We start from the raw sequence: 16,744 nt of genomic DNA, 5'->3' as shown, positions 1-16,744 counted from the left end.
TCCTACTTCCCTCCTCGCATGAGCCTTTCGATTCTCCAAGTCCCAAGACAAACTTAGTCTTGATACGTCTCTGGAACATGTCCCTTGCGTCATGGTGATCACCACTGCCATGTGTGTGGGGTTCCCACCTGTGCCCCACATCCTCCCCAGCTGGACTACACACTGTCCACGTCTGCATTGCCCACAGCATAGGCTGGCACAGGGCCCAGAGCCCAGGAGGCCTCAGTAAAAATGTACGTGGACCCAAATAGATCAGAGAGGGACGAATAGTGGATGAAGTAACTGGGCCATTTACAGGAATGAAAAGTGCGCCCCTGCCCTCCACAGCCCCCAAAGAGAAGGATGACAAATACACCTTTTGCTAAGGAAGGTTTGGGGGCAAACCTCAGTTGTGGGCTGCAGCCAGAGAGCAAAGTTCTGGGGCCAAGAAGGCTGTAGGGAGAGTCCACTGGGCTGGAGCCCTAGAAGTATAGAGCGGCCCAGACTCTTCTGCCCAGCTGTGGGCTGCTGGGGAGGGCTGGGTATCTGCCAGCTCTTCCGACCTCGCTGGCAGAAGAGGGGGAAGGCCCAAGCTTTGGAGCCAGGAGCCCACCCCAGGGAAGGCCCCAGCCAATAGCCCCCCAAGGCCGCCACCCACTCACCGCAGAGCCAGTCCCTCTCTCCTCCCCAGGACTGGAGGGAAAGCCGAGGCCAGCAGTCGTGGCTGGCTGAGCCCCCTCTCTTTCAGGGGCTGGGCTTGGACAATGGGAAGCGAAAAGCCCCCTCCCCGCCGCCCCGGGGACATAAAGCAGGCCTTTCACTGTGGAGTTCTGGCTGCTTCGGTTGGTTCTTGGCACCCAGCGAGGCAGCTTCAGGAGGGGCGAGAAAGCAAGTGTGTTGGGGGTGGGGATGGGCCGGCGATTCGGAGGAAGCTCGCCGGCCCTGGGCCACCGGGCAGGCTCCCCAGCTGTGGGATGAGCTCATGCAGGGAAACCGGAACAACTTGGGGTGGGGGAGGAGGGGCATCAAGGAGGCTGGGAGATCGTGGCTTTGGGGAGCAAGTTTTTCGTGGGGAGCAAGGACAAGCATCCACTCCTCCGACCCTGCCCAGCCCATCACCCTCCCCATCTGAGATCGACAACCTGAAAGCCCTTTCCAGGCTCTTTCCCAAAAATTCCCAGGCCCCACGGACCGCAGGGCACTGCCCCCTGGGCTCGCAGACACCCGAGCTCCGGCTTGGCCAAACCCCCTAAGCCCGGAGCGCAGCCTCCCCCGGTGCCTTAGGCAAAGGGGGTGGGGTGCTCACCGACTGTAGTGCCTTTCCGCTGGGCGCGCCAGCGGGGGCTTTCCCCACCCCCAGCTTTGCCCCTCCCGGTCCCCTCCGGCCTCTCCCCCCACGCCCCCCTCGCAGCATCTCTTCCTCCTCGCCCAGAGTTTGGCGTAGACAGCGAAGGAGCCATCGTGACTGACGGAGGAGCCTAGGGAAGGCGAGACAGAAAGGGCGACCGAGTGGGGGTGGGGGATGGGGTGGGGACCGACGCTGAGCCCTAGGGGGCAGGCGGCAGCGGCGACAGGGGAGAGGTGGGGGAGCAGCTCACGCCACTGAGAGAAACTCGCCGGGTTTGGGGCCGTGGCTGGGAGGGGTGGGGGAGAAGAAGCAGGGTCCGGCTATTTAATTTTGAGGATAAATTGTACAAGTAACTCTCGCACCGTCCTTCCACCAACCTCACCTGCCCCAGGCACCCCCCTCCACTCCCTCCCCCACCTCAGCGCACACATGCACTCTTCCCTCCATCCCGATTTTGTCTTAGGGCAGGGGTAGGACCGCACCGAGCCAAAGGGACGGGTCGCCACCTCCCTCCCCTCCAATTCTTAACCCTGGATGTGCGCACGCACACCCTTCTCCTGGGATGGGGTAGGAGGCTATTGCGAATGGGGCTCCTAAACATAGTCCTCGGCCCCAGATTGTAAGTTCGAAGCCACCACCCATGATCGGCTCGTAAGAGCCGTGACTTGGGAAACCGCATCCTTCTTTGGTTACCTTTTCCCAGACAGTATTCCAATTTCCAAACGTGGAAGAGGCTGGTGTGTGTGTGTGTGTGTGTGTGTGTGTATCACTGTGTGTATGTGCGCGCGCGTGTGTATGGGGGGGGGTGGTGTATTAATGGGTAATCTTATAAATGGCAACGAGAGGACTGAACTTAAAAGAAACTGGTCAATTGTAAAACAAACAGGAATAAACAACCCTTTAGATGTAATTTGTGGTTTATCTGGAGGTGGAGGTGGCGCTGAAGAGGAACCCCCACCCTCCAATATTTTTTTCCTTTGCTGCGCCTCCACCCCCAGCATTTGGAGCGGCGGAGAAGCGGCTCCGGAGTGATTAATCCGGGGATAATTCACCCCCCCTCCGCCCCCCGGCGCGAACCCCGCGAAGCGGGATTGGAGCGAGTCATTTCCGAGAGCGCAGCGCGCCTCTCCCCGGCCGGGCGGACACTTGGTTCATTCCAGCCGCAGAAGCTCAGGGCTCCCGCGTACCGGGATTTTTTTCCGAGCAGAAAAAAGCTCCAGAGCTCTCCTGACCTCCTTTCTCCTCGGCGGCGAGCGGAGCCTCTCCCTCGGCGCTGCCGGCCGCGCCATGCCGCGCTCGCTGGGACGGGAGCAGGGGCGCTGCGGCCGCCCCGCGGGGAGGGCTCGCGGCGGAGCCGGGATTTCGGCGCTCGTGCCGGGCGCGGGGAGCCGCTGGGGCCGCCCGCCGCCGCCGCCAACGCCGCCGCCGCTGCTGCTGCTGCTGGGCTGGGGGCTGCTCGGCGCCTCGGCCGCCGCGGGTAAGTCCGGCCGCGCCGGGGAGACGCGGCGGCCGCGCGCCCCACCCGAGCCCCGTGCCCACCCCTCCCCGACACGGTCCCTGTCCCTTCCCCCGCTCTCCCCCTTAACCTTCCCCACTCCCAGTCGCCCACCCTCCTGCTCAGCCTCGCTTCAGTCGCCCCCCCCCCCCCACCTTCAGCGGCGTCCTCACCTCCACCGTCACCCTCACTGCTACCCCCAGCCCCAGCCGCAACTTGGCCGGATCCGGCCGGCGCGGGGGCCCGGGAGACCGACATCCCCGCCAGGGGTTGAGGGGCACCCGGACCGTGGCTTCAGTTGCTCCAACCTCCCAGCCCCCCAAGGTGCCAGGCTTTTCCCCGATAAACTTTCCTGGAGCCCTCCCCCCACCGCCGCCTCCCGATTCCGGTTGGCACACTGGTCCTGGGGGCTGGAGACGAATGGCGTGCCCCCTCCGCGTTTCCGCGTTTGCGGGGTCTGCCCTTCCTGCCCCCGCCCATTTTCTGGTGAATGAAGCCCGCGCCCCAGCCGGAGCCGCCTCGAGACTGCGGCCACCACCTCCTCCCCAAGTGTCCCCCTCCCCCGGCGCTCGGGGCTAGAAGGGGGGAATCAGGTGGGCGCGCGCCCAGGGCCGGGGTCCCGCGCACGCCTTGCGGGAGGGCTCAGGTTGGGGGCTGGAGGGTGCTGAGCCACGGGGAGGCGGGGGCGGCGGTTGTGCCCGGGGGCGGGGGAGGGAGTGTCGCCGTCAGGTTCCGCGCCGCCACATTCCCCTCGGTTCCCACTCCGCGCCAAAGTGCCCTTTCCCGCGCCCTGCTGCAGCCGAGCGCCGGGGCTGCGGCTGCGGCGGCGCGGGCGGCGGGACCTGCTCCCTGCGACCGAGTCAGGGAGGGGGGCAGACCCGGCGGGTGCGGCGAGTCCCGGAACTTCGCGGGTGTTTGGCTGCAGCTGGCGTATTGGGGAAGGCACGCGGACCTTCGGGAGAACCCAGTCTCCAGTGGGGATCACTGGCCCCGACTGGTGCCCTTCCACTTTATCTCCTGCACCCCTCTGACGCTCAGCTCTAGCCACAGCCTAGAAAGTTCCGCGTGCCCGGGTGGGGACGGGTCCAACGGGCGATGCCTGGGGCCGCATTTTCATTTAGCCCAGAGGCTGACACTCACTGGGGGAGAAAACCGGTAACACCTGCTGCCTAGGCCTGGACTAGGAACACCTCCGGCCTGGATCCGTGCTGTTTTTGTTTTTGTTTGTTTTCTTGTTTTTTGGTGTTTTGTTTTTTTTTTTCTTTTTTCTTTTAAACCACCGATTGAACCTCTGAAGGCTTGGCCTCCGCCACTCCAGCATCCCAAGTGCTCCCTTCTTAGAAAATGCGCCCCTTCACGAGAGAGCTTTCCGCCCCGCTCTGGGCTCCAATATCCAGTGAACCCGTACCTGCAGACAGTCACCACCTCCTTAGCCGGGAATGTTCCGGTTGCTGGTCTGGGAAGGCGCCCCAAGCTAGCCTCAGCTTTCCCATCCCGACTTGACAGGACTTTCTGGGTTCTCCTAAGAGTCATAGCTGCCGACACCCAGAGAGGGGCGCCCGCGGTGCGCTCGCCTAGGAGCTCAGGCCTCGCGCACACCCACACCCACTGGGTGGCTGCGCTGTTCACCGCGACACTGCTGGTCACCCAGACTTGCCACATGGGCGGTGGGGGAACCGCTGCTATGGACTGTCAGGCCTCTCCGACGTTTGTCCAGGTGGGGCCCTTGCTCTGGTTCAGCAGACTTAGACTGCTCCTGATGTGATGGAACTGTTTTTCTAGCTAGATTTGTCCCTGCCCCTTGGGGATGTCATGTCCCTGGGGAAAGAAAAGGGCCGACTCACAGGAGCTTGCACACTGCTGGGGGATGCTGCAATCTTGCCTTGTAGAGATCCATTGGATTCCAGCTCTGTGGTCAGTAGAGCAGTGGTGGTGGTGGTGAATTGCTCGGGGGAGGGGGCATTCGTTCTCTGGCGGGCACTCTGACTTACGGTGCTTCCAGTGCATTTTTTTTTTTTTAAAACCTTTCCCGCATTTTGATGTGCTTTTTGGCCTTGAAAGCAGCAGAGATTTGGAAATGGACTTGGTGACAGATGATCGCAGAGTTTGGCACTTTAGAGAGGGAAGCACATTCATTTTGTGTTCTCTTCACTCTGTTGACTTTAAAAGATGCTCAGGACTGAGCTGTCTCCCTTCCTTGGACCAGGGAGGACTGAATAAAATGAATATAAGGATTTGAAAAGGGGGAGCCTCCTCACCCACCTTTCTTTAGACCTCAACCCCTTCCATGTGGGCCCTGCCTCACACTACGCACCCCCCCCCCCGCCCCCACTGCAGCCTCCATAGAAACCTCTCATCAACCTCTCTTAACTGTGGGTCAGTCTGTCTCCCTTCTTCTGTTTCCCCTTGGCCTGTGAACAGCTTAATCTTTAATAGAAAACAAGCTAACCAGATTTCTCAGCCTTAGTGACCTTCTGTCTACCATCCCATCTCTTTGCCTTTATGAGTGTCTTCAAAGGGGTCTTCAACTCACTTTCTTTGCTACCTCTCACTCACTGCAGGCTGCCTTTTGTCCCTAGGATAGGAACTCTCTAGGAAAGATCACCGATGCCCATCCTAATTATCAAATCCATCCTGCTTACTCTGTGTTTATTTTCCTTTACCTCTCTGTGACTTTGAACACTTTGGGTTACTCCTTTCAAAATTTCTCTTCCTTGGGTTTCTGGGCTACGGTGCTTTGCTGATTTCTCTCCTACCTCTTGGTTGTTCCTTCCCAGTCTCTGGTGGACTTCTTCCCCTCCTGTAAGTGTTTCCTGCAGTGTTCCGTTCCTTGTGTCTTTCTTCATTTCCTTTCACCACTTTGTGGGTGAGCTCACCAGGGCCCATCCCTTCCACTACCACAGTGAAGCTTCCAGACATGTCTCCTGCCAAGACACCTCTGATATATCTATTGGCTTCCTAGTCCATCGAAACTCTGGGTCTAGACAGCCCATATATCCGACTGACTCTTGGATAACTTCACCTAGATGTTCCCCTTCCAAAGCAAGCTCATTACTTCCTTTCCTGAGCCTCCAGTATTCCACGTGTAGGCTGGTAGCACCTGCAGCCTTCCACTTACCCAGCCCAGAAACCTTAGAGTCATTTTCAATGCCTCCCCTACCAGGTGGCCATCTAGTGCCGACCCTCAATTGCTCTTAACCTAGCTACTTTTCTCTGGATTCAGAGGCTCTGAGCATTGACAAGGCTGTCGTGCCTCCCATATGCTTACTAAGTAACTCAAAATAAAAGCCATATTGAACTGGAAGTATAAGGAATTCCTACGAACTTCTGATTTTTCCCATGCTGACCTCTTCATTGCTTAAAAAACAAAAATCAAATACCAAATTATTAAAAAAAAATTCTCCCTGCTTTGCTTGTTCCCTAAGTGCTTGTTTCCAGAGGTTTCTTGCATTCTGGGACATTGATCATACCCAGTGTTTGATTATAGTACGAATTGAATTGTATTCAAAGTATTTATTTGTTTGTCTCCTGTATTAAACTATGAGCTTCCTGAAGGCAGGAACAGTACTTTATTTCTCTTGATATCACCAGCACTCAGCTCAGGACCTAGCATAGAATTGGAGCCTGATAGATGGTTGTTAAATCAGTGGATGGTTTTTAAATATTTTTTTTTCTTGGACAGTTTTTTAAGGACTGATAAGGCTAAATCAAGAGTTTTAGAGGGCAAGACAGCCAGAGGTGACGAAGATGCCCTGGTCCCCCGTTGCTCTCCCTCTAGAACAAAATATCACAGATTGGTAGATCATTCCTTAGATTTCAGAATCGATGCAACAAGCCTTTAGATATAACTGTCCCCACACCCCCAGGGAAAGGTCTTGAACCACTCAGTCACCAGAGTATGGATTTGAATTTCCATTTGCAATTGAGCAGCAAGTTTATGGTTTTGAAAAAAGAAGCTGAGCATAGCAGATGATGTTGACCATATCTCCAGCTGGCGAGAACATGGCTTTGTTGAAGGTGAGCCTGGAATCATGTGCAAGGGGACTAGAGAACCAGATTTTCAGGCTCTTAGATTGCAGGGTTTGGGTTTGTCCAGAAGAGTCCAGCAGGTGGCTTCGGCAGCATCACCTTGACCTGCCTCTGCTTCATCATCATTTTCAGGCCAGCAGGTAATCTGATTGCCCAGCAGAGCCAGATGTTCCTTGTGGGAGAACTGGTTGATCTTCAGACCTCTCCAAGCTCACGTTCTCCACTTGGAAAAGGGGCAAGTCATTCCTGCATTGTGGAAAGGACTAGAAATCCGAAATGCACCAGACGCACTGCATAACCTAGCTCGTCCAGTGTGCCCATTTAGTGGAAGCCAGGGCTGGAGCGGTAACCCTGAGGACAAAGGACTCAGCTGAGAAGCCTGTGATCCCTCACTGTGGCCTGCGCCTCCCCCCACCACAGCTACCCCCTAGGTATCCAAGGGAGTAACACGAATAGCTGGTGGTCACTGAGTCTTCATCATGTGCTGGTACCATCTCAAGCACTCGCTTGTATTAACTCAACCATCACAGCAATGTGGTCAGGCTGGCAATATTATTATCCCCATTTTGTAGGTGGAGAAATAGGTTCAGAGAGGATATGTAACTTAACCACATAACAAGTCAATGGCCAAGCCAGGGCTTAAAGCCAGTTTGTCCAACTCTGAATATCTTACTCACAACCCCACTGTTGTTCAACTTCTAAAGGGGCCCAGCTGGCGCTATGCCCCCGGGGATCCTTCTGCCCAGGCTGCGTGCCTCTGCCCTGCTCTTCCCCCTGGGCTGCCCCCACCCCGAGTTATGCTGTGCTGCTGTTGGCACTCACGGCCTGGACCCCAGACTTCCAGCCCCTCATGCGGCCCTGGTCCATGCATCTCCACCATAGTTCCTGTGACTGCAAAGATGTCACCTTGGTCTGCTAGTCCCAAACACCCATCTTGATTGAACTCTGCCATGAACTCTCACAATCCCCAAGCTCCCTGTTGTAAAACTCATCAGAACATATTGTTCTGTTTAGCGAGGTGATACCTGTTTGTATCCCCTGAAGGTCTGAACTCGGGCAGGGCAGTGTAGACCAGACCACAGATACTCAATAAGCACCTGTTGAGAAGATCAGAGGCAGGTTCCCTGGAATCCAAGGCTTCCTGACCCTCAGACTGCCTTCTTGGACATTCCCAAGGCAAAGGATTTATGGGAGTGGGAAGGGGTGAAGACGCATCCCCTAGGTGGGAGGCAGCCCCAGCCCTTCTGTGTCTTACTGATAGCAGCTGCACTTCAGTGAGTCCGGCTAATGCGTCTTAGACATTACTATTCAATTCGCATAACAATCCAGGCACTTTATCAGATTTGAAGAGACAAAGGCTCACAAATTAAGCAGTTTGGCTAAGATTCTGGAGCAGATAGGTAAAGGAGATAGGATCAACCCTCAGGGCTACCTGACTCCAGGGGCCACTCTCCTAATTCCTGGAAAGCATTGTCACAGTGCGGGACTTGGTTAGTATTCAGTATGTGTTACTGATGCTGCCGCCACCGCCCACGGCCACGGCCACCACCACCACCACTGGGGCTGCTGCTACTACTACTTTGTACACCGGCCTCTTAGAATCGTGAGGGGAAGGGTTCTAACACAGCGCCCCTCTGAGGTACTGCTCTGTGCATCTGCAAGAGTCTTCCCTCCCCGTTCCTCCTGCTGAAAGTACACCTGGCACTTTCAGTGGGGTGGCCCACTCACCCAACCATCACTCCTCTTCCTGGAGGGGTAACAGGGAGGATCCCGTATCTCCCCCTAGAGGTTGGTTGATGTCACTGATACTGTCCTGGGGCCTTGCTCCTTGAGACCAGTATGGCCTCCAAACCCCTACTCTCTGTCAGAGGCACGATTTTCCACAACAGGGGACCATCTGGATGAACCTGAAAATGGAGGATTATTTCAGGGTCCTCTGCCTCACAGAGACACTGTCTTAGGATTCACTGGCTTTGAACACAACTTGACTCTCCCTTGGACCCACAGAAAGAAAGCAAAGGGTGGCCTATGCAATGTGGGGTTTTCGCAACCTGAAGATGATGGTGTGGTTCTTAGAACTTTTTCCTGGCTCTTGTAAGGTAAGAGAGACAAGGGAGACTCATATTTATTTTCTTTCTGGACTCTTTTTTTTTTTTTAAATTTTTTTTTAACATTTATTTATTTTTGAGACAGAGAGAGATAGAGCATGAATGGGGGAGGGGCAGAGAGAGAGGGAGACACAGAATCGGAAGCAGGCTCCAGGCTCTGAGCCATCAGCCCAGAGCCTGACACGGGCTCGAACTCACGGACCGCGAGATCGTGACCTGAGCTGAAGTTGGACGCTCAACCGACTGAGCCACCCAGGCGCCCCGGGACTCTTTTTTTTTTTTTTTTTAAGTTCATTTATTTATTTTGAGAGAGAGAGTGTGTGCGCTTGTGTGTACATGCCTATGGGGGAGGGGCAGAGAGAGAGAGAGAGAGAGAGAGAGAGAGAATCCCAGGCAGTCTCTGCACCCAATGTGGGGCTGGAATTCATGAACCATGAGATCATGACCTGAGCTGAAGTCAGATGCTTAACCAACTAAGCCACCCAGGTGCCCTATTTTCTTTCTGGACTCTTGAGAGTTCAGTTCCCTGGACTATCTTTCCATACCTTTCTTTTAAAGATGAGATTCTGTATCTTTTTTTCTCCTCTCCCACTCGGATACACACTCAACTGTTAGATGTTTGGGGGAGGGTGAGACCCTTTGGCTTTCTCACGTAGCTTCATGTAACACAAAGAATGGTCATGCCTCTGTATAACAATCACAAACAAGAGCCTTGGCAAAGCAGTGATTGGGAGGGGAGGGAATGGAATGGAATACCATGCTTTGGGATTGGAGGAATAAAATAATTTGAGATAGACTGAGATCATATAGGAAGGAATGAGTTGGGGTAGGATCAAGAATGCTGGGGAGGTTTTGGGAATGGGATGGATAGGATGTATTGGGGTGGATTGGGATGGATGGTGGAATGGAAGGGAATAGGGTTGAGTGAAATACAATGGTTTGAGGTGGGTTTGAGAGGGTTAGATTGAGAGTGTTCAGGGGATTGACTGGTAGGATGGGGTGGGTGGGGTAGAATGGGTTAGAATGAATTGGGGTGGGATGGGATAGGATGGGAGGGGTGGTATTGGTTGTGGTGGAATGGGACAATTGGGATATGGTAGAGTGGAGGTGAATGTGTCCTGGTGGGATGGGGTGGGACGGGGGTGCGTCAGGATGTATTGGGAATGCTTGAGTTAGGTGAATGGGATGGGCTACTGGGACATGTGGGGTGGGCACTATAAGGAAACGGAAATGAGCGAGGGCACCAAAAACTACCTGCTTCACATTATTGTAGCATCTCCTTCTTCCTCCCCAGAGCTCCTCAGGTTTTTATTTACCTGAATTGTGAAATCCCAGCAGATAGAAAATCCCCATCAGCCCTTGCATCCAGTCTTGCATGGATTCTAAAATGCTGGAGGCGCCGATCTCCTGCTATCAGAGGTCACTCTTCAGGGAGAAATTGGGAGTCCTCTGTGGCCATCACCACGAACCCTATCAGAGAAATATGCCAGGCACATGCCAGGAGCCCCCGTGCAGCCTAGCACCAAAGAAGGCACTGTGTCCTCCCTAAAGCTAGGGAGTGGGGTGACTCTTCCCACAAAAAGCAATTTCCTCCGTGGTATAGGGGTTCACCTCAGTAGCACTCCTTTTTTGGAGCGTCTCCCCATTGGAAACTGCCTTTTACTTTCTACCTATTTGTTTCTGTACAATGTCAGAACATTTTAAATGGAATTGGTTTCTCCGAGGATGTCCATCTTATCCTTGAAAATCATCATCATAAGGAACTTTTATGATGCTAGAAATAATGTATATATGGTTACATTACTGATAGCACCAAGACGACTCTTAGAAACTTATTTGAAAATCTCCCATGTGGTCTAGAGCAGAAAACAAGGGCTCCTGTTGCGGCACAAATAGCCTTCCTCTCTGCCAATGTCCAATTTATACTCAATTAAGTGCAATTATCATCCAGAAACCTCAAAAAAAAAAAATGATGTGGCCATCTTCTGGGTTTTCAAATCAGAGGTAGACTAAGTTCCATTATTAAGTAGCTACATCTGTGTATTGAATGGCAGTGAGCAAGTGTGATGGTGTTAAGCTTGAAGGGAGAAAGCAGAGAGTTTGAAATGTAGATCATTTGAGATACAAGTCCGTGTTAGGGAATGCACGGGTGGTTTGTGTGGCTTCTTCTAGGATGAGCAGGCGTGGTCGGGTTGACTCAGCCCTGGGAGGTTTGCCTGCTCGTTGCCTGACTGTCCACTCTCAGCCTGGGTCTCGCCTACCACTTACTGACCCTCACTGCGTCCTCCCTCACTGTTTCCTGAGTGGGGGCTGAGTATGGAGAGAGGCCGAGAGATTGAGTGAGACTTGGTGAGGGTGTGTGGGCTTCTGGCACGTTCCTTGGCAATAAGAGGAGGTGAGAGTGTAATGATTCATTTTCAATCCACGTAAAAAAGTTCCTAGCATGAAAACAGCCACCTCCGGGATGGCATCCTCTCCTCCGAGGGACCTGTGTGGCCCTGCCCTTCTGCCCCTCTGTCCCTGGTAGGCCTGGAAGGGCTGACCCACAGCAGATCCACCGCTGGGAGGAAGATAGTCTCATGTGCTTGATATATGTCTAGAAATTTGGCTTGAGGGTCAGGAAACTAGTATTCCAGTCTCGGTCGTGCCTCTCTAACTTATGCAACCATGATTTCATCTTTGTGGGCCTCTATTTCCTTGCCTATAAAATGGGGATAATATTACTCACTGTGTCTCTGTAATGCTGGACTTGGAAGCTCTTTAATGAACAAAACAAATAGGACCCGGAGATACTAGAATGGGCCATGAGTCTAAGCCCCATCCAGTGGGAGGTCCTGCCCAGTGGCCAGGCTGGCTTGGCTTCCCAGGGATGCAGACCTTCTGGGTACAGGGGTAGTGAGTGAGGAAGGGTGGGCTTGCTGAGCTTCCTGGCCCTGGTCCATTCTTACCCTCCGATGGACTGTGTGGCTGCTCAGGAAAACTTGGAAGGGAGGGGATAAGCAGTTACCACCCCCATCCCATCAGACATATGGTGCAGCCTTCTCTCTACCCACCCACCAGCCCTGGGGCAGCATCGCTGTGCGTTCAGTCTGGGAGAGGTTGATAGCCCAGGCTTCTTCTTCACTAACACATCCATCCAGAGGACACGCTCTTCATTGAGGCCTTTTAACTGTAGCAAGATGAAAGTTCCAAGATCTTATATTCCAAGACCACTGGGACTCACATCTCCTTTGACAGTTTGCTCCCAGAAACATGGAAAGAGGAAAATGTTACAGAGGTAGTTTTCCTGAGTCACATGGAAGACACAGGTGCTTTTTGTTTTGTGCCTGTTTGTTTGTTTGTTTGTTTGTTTTGAGCTCAGGTACCTGACATTGAATTAATCCCACCTTCAGACCATGACACTTTATGATCACCTGTCTATGCAAGGCTCCTCTCTTGTTTTATTTAAAATTTTTCCTTTCTTTATCCTCAATCCCAAGGCATTGCTGCCTTCCTTTATCTGTACCCACCCTGACATATTTGACAGATATCTTGAAATATGCATAGATCCTTATAATGTATGTAAGGTTGTTTAGTGTGTTATAGGTATTTTTAATTTACATAGGTGATCTTGAACTATACATTTCTTGCAGTTTCTTACTTTACTCAGCACTGTATTTTAAAGATCTAGCCCTGGGGCACCTGACTGGCTCAGTCAGTTGTGTCTGACTCTTGATATTGGTTCAGATCATGATTCCAGGGTTGTGGGATCAAGCCCCACATCGGGCTCTGCACTAAGCATGAAGCCTGATTAAGATTTTTTCTCTCTCTCCCTTTACCCCTCCCCAATTCACACATGCACTCTCTCTCAAATAAATGAATAAATAAAAGATCTAGCCCTGCTCCTGTGTTTGTCTGGTTTGTGGTTTCTAACTGCTGTGTTGCATTATGAGCTGTGTTTCCATCACATTCTGTATATCCATCCCCCCGGCAGAGACCCTGGCTTGGCTGTAACTCCTGGCCACACATGAAACTCTGAAGAACATCCTCATTTATGCTCTCTTGGGACCCTGTGTGAGACTAAGTTTGGGCTATATAAAGGGACAATTGGGATCCTTGAGTTAATATGTTTATTTTCTATGCTGTGCCATAATGTTTTCCAGAAAGGCTGAACCAGGACCCATTTGACCCAGAGTGGACAACAGTTTCTGTCCCCCCATGTCATCACCAATACCTGCTCTTGTCCACCTTTCTAATGTGTGCCATCCTGATGAGTTTAAAATGCCATCTCATCGTTTTAATTTGCATTTCTCTCATTGCTAGTAAGTTTGAGTATCTCTTATATGCTTAGTGGTTTGAGTTTCTTTTTGCAAATTGTCTATTCATCGTCTATGCCTGCGTTTAAATTGGACTTCCTGTCTTAATTTAGAAAAATTTTTGGTTGATTTGTAGAAGTTCTTTCTATATTCCAGATATTATCCTTGGTTAGTTTCAGAGGTTACAAATCATTTCTCCCAATCTTTCATCTGTCTGTTTGGTTTAGCATTTTTCTTTGGACAGGGATGCTTCATGTTGATGTGGCCAGACCTATCAGTGTTTTGTAAAGGGCAGAAGTTGAGACATGTGAGGACATCTGGGTCTACCCTCTTGTAGGACTGGCTCTCTGTTCAGAGGGTTTTGAGGATTTCCAGAACCTTCCTATCCACACTGGGCTCCCAATTCCTGTGAAAGGTCTCTCTTCTGGCTCAAGGCCCTGTGTTTTCTGAAGATGCCAGCTAAAGGAGAAATTAGTTACCTAATGGGTGCCCCGCTTAGAGAATGGGAGGGATTACTTAGTCTTCCAGCAAGGCATTTACTGTGGGTCTGTGCTGTGCCCGACTCTCAGATGCCCTGGGGACATAGACAAGTTTCCTAGCTGCTTTAGTCACAATTGCCCAAAGGTGGAAGCCACCCAAGTGTCCATCAGCGGATGAATGGATAAGCCAAGTGTGGTGTATACACGGGCACAGGGGAATATTACATAACCTTAAAAAGGGAGGAAATTCTGACGCATGTTACAGCATGGATGGCCCTTGAAGACATTATGCTAAGTGAAATAAGCCAGTCACAAAAGGACCAATAACATATGATTCCACTTAGATGAGCTATCTGGAGTAGTCAAATCCATAGAGACAGAAAAGTGGAATGGGGGTTGCTGGCTCAGGGGAGAGGGGAGGGGAGAGTTAGTGTTTAGTGGGTACAGAGTTTTAGTTTTGCAAGATGAGAAGAGTTCTGGAGTGGTGATGGTTGCACGACAGTGTGAATGTAGTTAACCAGCTGAACTGTATTCCTAAATGTGGTTAATGTGATAACTTTTACATTACATATATTTTGCCACAATTAGAAAAAAGGAGGGGTAACTGACTTTCCAGACTTTAGGGGACGAGGAAGGCTCCTAGAGCAAGCAGCGTTCTAGCAGTGGGGAGTCTGGAGGGTTCGAGCCGGGGTGTGACCTGTTTGGTTGGCTGGGTGGGCTGGCACAGGCCTCTGAAGGAAGGAGGAGTTGGGGAGAGAAGGCAGGGAGGGGGTAAAGGAATCCTCTTTTTTCTGCGTCCCCCCCCACCCCATTGCCTGCCTTCCCAGAGGGAGTAAACATGTGACAGCACTGTCAGGAGTCCAGGAACCCGGCTCCATAAATCGTGGACCGTAAATCGCGGGGCTCTTAATCCTGCCACCGTGAGAACATCACCAAACTTTCCGCCAGAAGGAATAAAAACAGGAAATCTCCTTACTTGGGCCTGACTCAGCAGACCGTCTGGCGGGGAGACCCTCAGAGCCCCTCCATATTCAGTCACGCGTGCCCCTCCCCACTTCCATCATTCCACCTGCTTGCCGCTCTTTTCCTCCTCGGCCCATCTCCGTCCCCTTTCCTTTTCCCTCCCTCCTTTTCCTCAGTCCTGTGACCTCCCTGGCACTGTTGTCATCTTCTTCTCACCCCTGTCTTCACCTCCAGTTGGGCCCTCTTCCTGACCTTTGACCTTGTTGTCTCCACCTGACCCCCACCCCCACCTGACCTGGGACCCTCCCTGTCCATGGCCTTTCCTTTAGCCAGGCTCTGGCCCAGCAGCTCTGTCAACAAGGAGGATTTTTAAGGCCCTTGGCCACTGCCATCTGCTTAGGGACAGTGGGCTGCTTGCTGTGGCCCTGGGCTGGGGGTCATGCCTACAAATACCATTTCAAAGCCAGTACCTTCCCCTAAGGACAGTTATAAGCTCCCAGAGGCTCAGGGAGGTCTAAGAGAACAGAGGGGAGGAGGTGGCAGGCCGGGCCTCCCCCAGAGAGCAAGCAGGCTCCCCAGGGGTGAGCTTTGGTCCCTTGGATGCTGAGGATGTGGGGTAGGAGGTGCTGGACAGGGAGTGGCTTGGACAAAGGCTGCAAACTGCAGGCAGCTTCTGGGGCGCATGGTTTGCCTTCCCCTCCAGCCGCACCGCTGCCTCTGTCCTGGAAGCTGGAAGCTGTCCGTTAGGGAACACTCAGGCCCCTGGCTGCGAGCTGCACTTTCCTCTTCTTAAACCCGGTGCTCCCAAGAAGTCAGTCATTTTGCGGATGAGGAAATGGGAATCGAAGGAGATGAAGTTACTAGCCCCAGACCACACTGCGGGGCACGGGAGAGGCCAGATTTAAAGCCGGTCTGATTCAGGCCCCTCAGGCACAACCATCACTGTAGCCCAGTTTCCAGTGACAAATGTAGAGTCCCAGGCCCTCCCCCTGGTCTTCTGAATCAGAGTATCTAGGAGCGGGGTGTGCAGTCTGTATCCCTAACGAGTTCCTCCTACTATTACTATTATGCATCCGGGGTCTGTCTGGGAGCCTCTCAGGCAAACAACTCCCCAGGTCCCAAGGTGGAGCTCAAAGGACATAGGCCTTCAACCACCCACTCTGGCTCACCTAGCTATGACCCTGGTCTTGACCCCAGGATCCCGCAGTGGAAGCGAGCCCCGCTCCCCTCCCCCCGGCCTCGCCCTGGCCGAGGCAGGACCTGTGTCCAGAGGCTGCAGACCCCAGAGCTGACCAGATTTGCGCTGTCAGATTAGGTGGCTTCCTGAGGAGAAACCCCCAAGCTCTGCGGGCAGGCATTTACATTCCCAAACTGCTTGACCCACCCAACAAAGGGTCTGTTGGTGAGGGCTAGCCCGCCAGCTTGGAGCTCCTGAGTCCCAGAGCTCTTCCGCCAGGCCCTGATTTGCTAGGTGAGAAATCAGGGCACTCAGGGGAGTCTTATCCTCTACTTCCTCAGTGTACTAATTCCCATTATTCTAGAGTTAATACTCGTTGAAGAGCAGACACAAAGCACCGAAATGCCGTTTTTTCCTCGGGCCTTGTGGTGAGAGGCAGCTGGCATTTTAAGACAGAGGCGTTGCAGGCAGGCTAAGGCAGGGTCGGTCAGGCGGGGTCAGGGCGGGGTGAGGCTGGGTTCAGGGTGGGGTGAGGCTGGGGTCAGGGCTTGGTCAAGGCAGGCTTCTGGAGGAAGCTCCCAGAGTGAGGCCAAGGAATTCAGGTTCCAGCCCTCTTACCTTCCTGGCTGGAGCAGGACCGGCCCCCAGGGGAGGGGCCCTGACCTAGCAGAGAGTCTGTCTTCCCTGTGTGGAGCCAGGGACTCCACAGGGAAATCGAGGCAAAGGGCCAGTAGCGCAAATAAGGATGCTAAGGCAGGAAGTATAAAGACCCTGGGAGGCCCAGAGATGGCATTCATTTGTGGGGTTGGGGCTATTAAATGAGTGCCCTGGGAGAAAAATATTCATGTTCAGACGAGTTTGGGAAACAGTA

At 53.1% G+C, this 16,744-nt stretch overlaps 1 protein-coding gene across 1 annotated transcript in view; it reads left to right on the top strand.

The window, feature by feature from the left end:
- Positions 1–2,614: 2,614 nt before the first annotated feature.
- CSMD2 (CUB and Sushi multiple domains 2) overlaps positions 2,615–16,744 on the top strand; it is a 607,194-nt gene continuing 593,064 nt past the window's right edge. Inside the window, exon 1 of the mRNA XM_030326876.2 lies at positions 2,615–2,804. Within this exon, the coding sequence (XP_030182736.1) occupies positions 2,615–2,804 (190 nt within the window). The remainder of the gene's footprint in view (positions 2,805–16,744) is intronic.

This window comes from Lynx canadensis, chromosome C1, assembly GCF_007474595.2.
Source record: "Lynx canadensis isolate LIC74 chromosome C1, mLynCan4.pri.v2, whole genome shotgun sequence".
Lineage (NCBI taxonomy): Eukaryota > Metazoa > Chordata > Mammalia > Carnivora > Felidae > Lynx > Lynx canadensis.
The sequence above is the reverse complement of the archived record's forward strand: the minus strand, read 5'-3'. Positions and strand labels throughout refer to the sequence as shown.